Source organism: Ixodes scapularis, unplaced genomic scaffold (genome assembly GCF_016920785.2).
Source record: "Ixodes scapularis isolate PalLabHiFi unplaced genomic scaffold, ASM1692078v2 PGA_scaffold1__304_contigs__length_218370807, whole genome shotgun sequence".
Taxonomy (NCBI): domain Eukaryota; kingdom Metazoa; phylum Arthropoda; class Arachnida; order Ixodida; family Ixodidae; genus Ixodes; species Ixodes scapularis.
Genome location: NW_024609846.1, coordinates 78,298,264 through 78,308,004, shown reverse-complemented (window position 1 = coordinate 78,308,004; position 9,741 = coordinate 78,298,264). Strand labels below are relative to the sequence as shown.

The window sequence follows — 9,741 nt, the reverse complement described above, 5'->3', positions numbered from 1 at the left end:
AACCGACGTTTACGTTTTTGAGGCATGATTCCGTAATATGCTGATACTCTACCGTGTGCTGGAGCCGTATACCGATTGCATTTTGTCAGCGGTTTTGTGTTCTTGCCCGTGCGTGGAGATTTGGGGCAGGTACACGCGGCGTCACTTCTAACAGCGCACTTGCGGTGCTGTTGTGCAAGTATTCAAAGAAATAACAAGATAACTTTTTTTTTTTTTTGCGCCACGCACGAATTGCGCATTTTTATGGTCTTATGAAACAAACAACGTGCTAACTATGTATCTGTTGTGGGTGTACGGTCCATTTGCGAAGACAATGGGTGGTTTTAATTGTTGGCCTCTGTTGCGACTCGCAAGCCTTTTAGGCTTGATAGCACGATGGATGTCTGCAGTGGCACCAAGTACAACGAAGTGCTTCGTGCGACCACCCTTCGGCTTAGTAAAATGAATGATTTGGGGAAGCTTTTGCATACTTTTTCAGTCGTCTCAGCGCGTGATAACGTCAGCAGCTTTATGCTGCTTTTTGCCAGGAACACAGTGTGGCTGTCATTGCCTTTTTTTTTACGTTTAGGAATTAAAGGAATGGAATGGTGGAGTTGAGCCATTCCAGGAGTGGAAATGGGCCCAATGCATTCGTTCTGAGGAGTCGAAAGGAATGGAATTGTTGGAAGCTCCAATTCCCCGGAAAAGAATTAGAACAGAAAAAAAAAGGGGGGGGGGGAAGGGATTTCGCAACACTGCTCGACAGTGACGTGCACGACACGGAGCACCAGGAAACGTCCATTTGCCGAGCTTCCTTTCTACATCACTCATCATATGCTCTCGTGTATGTTGCGATATAAGCCTATTTTCAAAATTTCGCGACATTAATCACGTTGATGACTTTTTTACAGCGCAGCTGTAAAGGGCTATATGTAGTTTTCCCAGGCTCGTGTCCGCCAGCAAATAAATGTCGACACAACACTCCGGACAGCTACGGCCATCTATGAGCGACGCCAAACAACTGGCAAACGAGGCAACTGGCTTGCCAGTCGTCTGGTTGCCGCCGTCGCTCATAGATGGCGGCAACCTTTCTAGCCTTTCCACACTGGCTTGCCAACTTGCTGCCTGCCATTACTTCATTCCCATCACTGTACAGCTTCGCTGTTCTTCCTTCTTCACCAGAGTGGAAAGGCCTGAAAGTTTTTCTTTTATTCCAAAGTGCTAGATCTCTTGTGTCCCTCTGCGCGATAAACAACGATAAACAGCAATATCGTTTCATGGTCTTCGCCCAAGGAGAACTTTCTGTGGCGTTTCCGAACAGAGGACGACTGCGCATGTGCACCGTTAACCGGCGTTCAGAATTGCGCGAGCGCACATACTCTCGTATACCTTTCTTTGTCACCGAAAGGATTCCTTAAGTTTAAGTGGAAAGACGAACGGACAACGGGGGCTCCAGCAGAAATGAAGTTCGTATTGATCCAACGTGGTCTACGACTGATACTTTTTTATTGCTCGCTTTTAACGACAGCACTATCATGCCGACCTGGACACTCGTTCGTCTAAATATGCAGCATCGGTTGCCGTATCCACAGATGTCGAGCCTTAGCCTCTTTAAGTTCCCATCGGCTGCCGACGGCAAAGCGAGCAATAGTGCTACTGGTGCCGCTTGAGCAAACGGGGTTAAGAACTCCGCATCCAAATACTGCTTGGGGAACACATGTGTACAAAACAGATTCAGAAGTTGCGCATGTCTAGCGGTCAGCATTATATGCGTCATGATTCAACGTGCGCGCTGTATAACCTAACCTTCCGTGCAAAAAAAAAAAAAAAAAGGCCTGCAATTTGGCGTGACACCAAAACAGTGCGCGGCAGCAAATGCGATGTATATACTCGAACCTATACCCCCGCCTCGAATGCGCACATATCCCAGAAGCTCCCATGGTCACCGAAAACTTAAGAAGCGCGAGGTGTGGCAAGTCCCGAGAATCTTATTCAGGAGCTTTGCAGCCAATGAGAGTGCGGCACGAGCTGATATGAACGCTGCAGGCAACCAATTATGAAGCGGGAAGCGTGAACGTATCGTTAACCACGCCGTGCGTTCCTTAAGCTCTCAGTGACTCTCACGTACAATACCTAAAATAGTATCATGTGAAACACAGTTGGCGGCCCCGCGTACAAGAGGCACGAGGAACCGCAACTCCTGTCCAGTCGCTCTTTAAAGTTGCAGTCACATCCGCTAATACAAAAGACACTTTGCAGACAATGTCTGATACGTGTGTCTTCCGTGTATGACTGTAACATTGGTCATACAAAAAACTGCCCGCAGACATCTTCGAAGCTTACGTACGTATAAAGCAAAAGTCGTGCTTCTAAGACGGTTGAGACGCGTCAGCGGGCAATTCGATCATGTCATATCTACAACAAATACTTTGTCAAATTTTGTATGATGCTTACGCGCGATCTGACTGCGGCTTTCCGACTTTACCCTTTTAGGCCAGCTTGCAGGCTTTCTTGGTGCGCAGATGGGTGGGCCTACGGACATATACAGAAGGTCGATTCGTACCCCGCCCACCACGGCTATTCACGAGCCGTAATCTGCGGGAACTTTATCGCCAGGCGGCCGTATATAGAGCGTGCGTGCGGCGGGGTCCTCGGAAGAGAGCGTGTTTCAGACGTCCGTCCAGGGGTAGTCGATGCGCATTCGGCGGGCCACTTGGGAGAACTTGACGTCGATGGGGTCTGTCTGGTCGTAGAGCGACGGGGCCTGCAGGAAGATACCCGCCGTTCCGACGACGCAGGCGAGCGTGAAGAGCCAGAGGAAAAGCCGGTCCAAAACCATGGCCACGTACTTCCAGTCCTCACGGATCTGCAATCGATCAAAAAAACCAAAGCCAGAAAAAAAACAAAAAAAAAACAGATTGCCTTTATCTGGATTTTTCAACTCGCGTGTTGAACATGGTTATGCAAAACGTTCTGTCGTGCATGCCCTTCTTTTTTTTGGGTATTCATAATTCTTCCGGCTTAACAATTTTACATTCTTTAAAACCGTTCAAAGCTTGCTGAGTTTTCAAGAGCGCATTAAAGATTAAGAAACAAGTTTAGTTAATATTTGTACCCGGATTAATGTATGCTCCAAATCAATTGATCAATCGGTCTAAAGCGGATGCTGCCAGGAATATTAAGGTATTCCAATCTTTTTCTATAGAATATGATACACTCAGGGCAGTGGTTCTCAAAGGGCGTCCGCGGACCCTTTGGGCTCCGCGAAGGCATTCTAGGGGTCCGCGGATATTAGCCTCGTCAGTCAACAGGCAATAAAAGTTGTCTTTTCTTGGATTGAGAAGAAACGTTTCAGTTTTTGTCTGAGTTTTATCGTCTATATGTCCAATAGGAGAAATCGACTTCCCACTAGCACTAAGTCATGTCTATCTATTAAATCACTATCATAATTAACCCCTTACCACGAACGGGGTCCTCCATCACCTCCGCAGATCCGCAAGGGGTCCGCGAAACATAAATGGCTGAGAACCACTGACTTAGAGAATACGAATGCTGGGCTGCCCATAGTTTTCGCAACGCAGAAAAGATACGCACTTTTTAATGAGGTCATTGTCAAATATTCGAATGCAATTTGCCGACGAACGAAGTAAAGGTGAGGACAGAAATAAATATATAAACTTTTTATTGACGTCCGCTTTCCACTTCGAACTATTTAAGTAATTGAAAAGTGCGAGATATATGTCATTTCTGCCAACTACTTCTAAGAAGGTATGCTATTTGTGATTTGGGTAACAGTTTTGAATTTTGACTTTGGATGGTCACAGGTGTTTCATAATTAAACGCATATTCAGGTGTAAAAAAAAAAGTTCGGTTTTGTACGCTTTTTGGGCATGCCCTCCCGGAGGAGCAGAAGTCTCGTTAGTGATTTAAATCATTGTTTATTTTGACACTGCCATAGATGAAGCCTATGTCAACCCCACAGAAGTGTCTAGTTTGGCCAACTTTGTTAAGAAACTACTTGATAATTAATGCTTTAATTGATTAGTCGTTAGGTTAGTCGGTTATACACCACCGCAACCCTTAATTAGTCATCCTAACAATGAATCACGAAAAGTTATTTGGCCTAATCAGACCAACTCATGATTTGACCACGCCCTCTGACACGTCTTCTGCTAACGATATAAGTACCCTTTGGTATGAGTACCCGCACCCTGGTCACTAGTACTTTTCACACAAATGTCAATTCAAGCGTGTGCACTGTGTACATCAAGCACGTTGCCCTTAGAGCAGATCATTGTCCGTGCTCAGTGCTCAAACTCGCGCTTGCATATTTGTAAACAGACTCCAGCAGGGAATGGCGAAGGATGCTTATTGTGCGAACCAACATAGTTTGGCTTAGACATTCCGTCAAAGACAACCGAACGTACGTTAGCACTTGCATGTAATGCCTTCGCGCCCCACTAGATTATCATACTAATACGCAGTTTCTACCCACATTGCTACGCAGCGGACCATAAGGGGTGAGATGGGAGTGTTAGCACACCGCTTATCCCCCTCCCCACTCCGCGCGGGTAAACGTCATTGGTCGCCCGCGCTATGACGTCAAACCAGTCTTGTACACGTTACAAAAAAAAAGTAATCGATTACAATTACTATTACTCTTGGCTAAAAAGTATTCGATTAGATTACTTGATTACTCGACGGCAAAAGTAATTGGATATTACTTAAAGAAGTAATCATTACTTTTCCGATTACTTTATTGTGTGAAGACACATCTTTAGCGCTCATAACAATGAACTACTTCCAACCTATATTTCACATTTGCACAAGTATTGAAGAAGAAAAACTGGCTCCCTCTTCGTGGTCGTTGCACCTTTACAATGCGGACACAAGCATAAAATTCGTTAGAAGACGTTGAATGATTTGGGCGTTCGCCAGTCTGTGTTTGTAAGGGGGGGGGGGGGGGGGAGAGCGGAGGGGGTTCTAGATCTTGTTAAGCTTGAGCAAGAATTGTCGCTTAAAGTTTGCGTCGCTCATTTTATTATTCACATGTGGAAGAGCTCGAATGTTATACAAAAGAGCAGCAGCTCCAGGATTTGAAACGGATAATGTGTAGTATCCATTAACGGAAGAGATCGCCCCGACAATCTCAACTCGAAACATTGCTTGTCACAAAGACCAAGTAGGGGAAATGTGGAAATATTTCAACTGCCTTTGTTATATTTTGCATCCGCTTTAGGCATTCTTCGGTTCTGGTTCTCCTACGGGCTGCCAGTAGGTACCCTAAGCCGGATTTTTTTTTTATTTCTGTGTGTGTGTGTGTGTGCGTGGAGGGGGCTAGTTTGAACTAGGGTGCCTTCATGTGCGCAAAGCGCACATGAAGGCTCCCTGGTTTGAACGAAGGACTCAGAAAGCTACATTCTGCTTCCTCAAACTTCGTCCTGAATGGCCTTTGTCACGCACTGTGGCTTCGGACATTCCACAGAAACTGTACATATAAAGAGATTGACCTCGTTTCCTACAGCTCAGCAAAAATCTTTCTTTTTTCCGTTCGAAAAAAAAAATTATTTTTGTCATTTCATAAAAAAAAGGCGTGTGCCCCATGGGGGGGGGGGGGGGGGGTCCCATGGACAAATTGTAACGGTTACAAGTAATTTTATTACTTCAAAAAGTAATCAGATTACTGTTGTAATTACTGCCTAATAAAAGTAATCAACTGATTACAAAATTACTCCAAAAAGTAATCGATTACAAGTAATTTGATTACTTGTAATGCGTACGGTACAAGTCTGCGTCAAACCAACAATAGTGCTCCGTTGTCGACACTCTGTCCTACCATGGCCCTTCTAGACGGTGCGAGCTAACACCTACACAAGCAAGCAAGGTTCCGTGCAGGGTTTCCAAATAAAACTATAGCCGCAGCCACACGGCTCATGCACATCGTACAAAGGACACGGTGTTTAGTGCAGGCGTGATGACAGAATGGTCTGCGGACCGGACGCAAGTGTGTTCCTTCACAGATGCGTTTGTTTCAGACATGTCTGCAGAAGAGTTTTTGTATGACCAATGTTACGGGACCGGTCATACAAGGAAGAAACCCACCTCAGAGAGTGTCTGCAGGCTGTGTTTTGTACAATGTATAGGATCCTTGCACTGAGGTCACATTGCATACTTTTGACCACCATGTAAAAGGAGGAGAGGGAAGCTGCCTTTGTAAGAATTTCGAGCGACAGGTTAATCTTCTGTAATCTTCTGGGAGGAGAATAGCGACGTCTGTGCAAATCCGGTTCCTGATAAGAGGAGAGCTCCTTCTTCCCCTTTTCTCTGGAGGGCATCGGAAATGGCGTCACCCAGAAGAAGGAGGAAGCCGGCCTTACGCTTTCGAAATCGTCGTTGTTATCGATGTGCTGCGCGATGAACATGGCGTTGTGGATGGCGCGCTCCAAATCCCTTGACGGCTGGTCCCCCGCGGGCTCGGCCGCCTGGTGCAGGCCGTGCGGGCGGGCGACCAGCAGCGGCTCCGGCAGCAACAGCGGGTCGTCGTGCAGGGCCCCGTGCGAGCCCCCGCCCTGTGGGGGCTTGGCCGCTGACGACTCGTCGGTCTCGATGCGGTACTGGGGCGGCCTCATGAGCAGCAGCCTGGGCATCAGGTGCACGAAGAGGCGGCGCACCCAGGGCGCCATGCGGTGCGTCGACGGAGACCGGAAGTGCACGTTGAGCACGGCGATGGTCACCAGGACGGACACGGTGACAAGGATCATGGTGAAGACGAGATACTTGCCCAGCAGAGGCATCGCCAAAGACGTGGGCGGGATAATCTCGGCCAGCACGAGGAAAAAGAAAGTCAGCGACAGCATGATGGAAATGGACAGAGACACCTTCTCGCCCGAGTCTGAAGGGAGGTAGAAGACGAGCACGGAGAGGCACGAGATTCCCACGCAGGGGATGATCAGGTTTACCGTGTAGAAGAGCGTCTTGCGTCGCAGCGTGATGTTGAAGGTGATGTCCGGGTATGGCTGCTCGCAGCACGAGTAGAATTTCTCTCTGCGCATGGCCGGCACGGCCATAATGTCCCATTCGACGCTCAGGTAGAACTCGGACAGGTCAATGCCCACGGGCACGATGTTGGTGCCCTGGATCTCGTTCAGGTGCTTCAGATCGACCTGATGACCATCGTAGGTCCAGGAACCGAACTTCATGAAGCAGTCTTGCTTGTCGAAAGGGAAGTACTGTACGTCGATTTGACACGAACTCTTGTAGATGGCTGGAGGGTTCCAGACCACGCGGCCATCTTCGTGGATGATCGCCTTGGTCATGATGGTGACCTCGTAGTTGCCGTCCGCACTGCGCACACGGTTTGAACCCCACGCATGAAAAGATGATTCTAGGAAAGTGCACTTATTATGTCAGTCAATCTTATGCAATGTGCTCCGCGTACAAACTTACTTGTTGTAGAGGACAATGTCAGGCAACCAGATTTGCTCGGCAGGCACGTACAGTTCGGTTACGCCGCCGTACTCCTGCGGATCCCACTTGAGCTTGTGGTCGGACCATTCCTGAATGTGTGAAATAATTGCGTTAAAAATCAGTTTAAATGGTATTTTGACACCGACCTGGCCCAAGTAAATGTAAAAGTTCATTTCATGGTATTTGTTTTGTCGTAAATCTAAAATGCTTAAATCTGAGCAATATTGCGGAGCCACATGCCATCACGTCCCACAAAGTCTTATTATCTTATCTTATTATCTTATCAAGTTTTATTATAAAAGATTATGCATCAGAATCAAACAAGAAAGCTAGGGCAAGAAAAGCAGCTGATCATTTCAAGCGTTTTAGACAACAAATTAAGAAATCATTTTTGTAGATCGCTGATTAAGCTTCTCTGCTTACGTTATCCAGCAGACGACCGAGCAAGACGGCAGGTTACAATTTAAGGAACTAAAGTATTAGAACACTGAAATAGACTTACTTGGTTAACCCAGACATTCGTCGTCATAATCTGGTTCTTGATGTTCTGGAATAACAGTGATAATATATCTTTATAAACGAGTTGCAATCAGGTGAGACACTTTCATAGGCTTTTAGCAAATTCTCTGGCACTTTTACGTGGAAAATACGGTAACAACAAGATGTAAGCTACTCCTGTTTGCCATTATGCGGAATTGATTCTCTTTTTTGGCACATTGAAATCGCTCGTTGAGTGATGTTAGTAAATAGAAATGACCGTTTCTAAGTGACTTGTAAAGTGATAATAATTTCGTGTCCCTCGATATTGTGCACCTTGCGACGTCGCACCCTGTGCGCAATAACCGAAGCAATATATATCGGGTCCGAATTTCACAAAATGCTATAGCAGCTCTCCAGTGCACATCACTGACTGAACTCATCGCGACATGCGGCGCAGTCGTCCATTTTCGCCAATAATGTTCCAAGACGGGCAGGGAAGGGAGGTGGTGTGAGGAGAGGCGGTCTCGAGCCGCGCACTCACCACGTCGATGAGCTGTGACAGCTTGAGCCCCATCTTGACGGTGAGCCGGTCCGAATTGTTGCTCACGGGTCGGATTAATCTGTTGTAGCTGCTCATCAGGTCGTCGTAGAGCCGCTTGGCGTCCGGATTACCCCGACATCCGACGTTCAACAGGGCGAGCAGCAGGAGCACGGCGAAGCCGGCTGCCGAGAAGGCCATGGCACGCCTGGGGCCAAGGAGTCCCCGCTATCCGAGTCCCCTGAGCGACGCGGCAGCCTCTGCGAGTCCCGGTCGCCGGGGACCCGCCATCTTGGCTTGGCGCAGCCGGACTCAGCCACCCGCTTCGTAGGCGGCTGTGCCGCACTTCGCCGGAGGACGCTCGGAGCAGCCCTTCCTCCCTCCTTGCCCTCACGTTCCCGCAGGCATCGATCGGAAACGGCTGCTCCCGCGCCTCGCGTCCGCGCATCCCGGATTGCTCTCTCAGATCTCAATGAAGTGGGTGTCGCCCGCGGCCAGTCGGGGCCAAGGTTTCAGCATCAATCCGCGTTACAAATTAAAGACTGTAAGAAGCGTGGGGTTTCGTATATATATGTCTGACGTTTACGGGCGGCCGGTTGTGACTGTGAATGTGCGCGCTTGTGTTCGCGGGGAAAATGATCCGTTAAGGGAGCAGTGCTTAGCAGCGAATTTTTGTCTTAAAGTTACTTAAAATGATCCGCCAAGTCGTAGGAAGTTGTGTGATACAGACCATTTCCCTTTTTAGAAAGCAAAAATAAATATGGGAAGATTTGCAGCTGCTGCTAAAACTGTTGCAGACAAGGATACATTTTAACGGTTCTTTGCCTCCCCAAAAAACTGGATTTGGTTTTTGTATTTCTAGACCAACATCAAAGTTGCGAGATTTTTTTTTTTTTTTTTTTTTAACATTCACAATTACGTGTCGTATGGCGATTGCAAAATTGAGACCCACTCGCAAATAGTTGTTTTTACTGATAAATATTTATTTTTCTCGTTTTTGAAGCGGTCTTGAAGACTTGACTACTTTAATGCCTGCATGCCACCCTCCCTGCGCATATACTGATAAAAAAAATTGGGTTGTGTGTATGTTTATACAGCTTAGAACTTGGTCTGCCTCACAGGGGCGACGAGTCTCCCAGCTTTAGATGGTTCATATAGGCCAAGTGTTAATCTAAACTTTGTGAACACACTGAGCACGATACACTGCCGGATGATACGGGTCTGAAAGCTCGAAAACAGTTCGAGCCCAGCTTGCACGAGGCCCCCGATTCTGCAGC

General features: G+C 47.4%; 1 protein-coding gene across 1 annotated transcript; it reads right to left on the bottom strand.

Annotated features, from left to right (window-relative positions):
- Window positions 1-1,430: 1,430 nt before the first annotated feature.
- LOC8027648 (acetylcholine receptor subunit alpha-like 1) lies at window positions 1,431-8,803 on the bottom strand. Its single transcript, XM_029983039.4, has 5 exons — window positions 8,468-8,803; window positions 7,949-7,993; window positions 7,426-7,535; window positions 6,357-7,323; window positions 1,431-2,845 (listed from the first exon to the last, which is right to left on the bottom strand). The coding sequence occupies exons 1-5, from the start codon at window positions 8,663-8,665 to the stop codon at window positions 2,648-2,650; spliced, it is 1,518 nt and encodes a 505-aa protein (XP_029838899.2). The 5' UTR covers window positions 8,666-8,803; the 3' UTR covers window positions 1,431-2,647.
- Window positions 8,804-9,741: the final 938 nt, after the last annotated feature.

What these genes read in the sequence shown, in the direction of transcription:
- LOC8027648 (XM_029983039.4), bottom strand. Translation starts at nt 8,665, where the DNA reads ATGGCCTTCTCGGCAGCCGGCTTCGCCGTGCTCCTGCTGCTCGCCCTG. An exon ending in TGTCACAGCTCATCGACGTG is followed by an intron (nt 7,994 to 8,467) that starts GTGAGTGCGCGG and finishes CTGTTATTCCAG; the next exon opens with AACATCAAGAACCAGATTAT. An exon ending in CGAATGTCTGGGTTAACCAA is followed by an intron (nt 7,536 to 7,948) that starts GTAAGTCTATTT and finishes TCACACATTCAG; the next exon opens with GAATGGTCCGACCACAAGCT.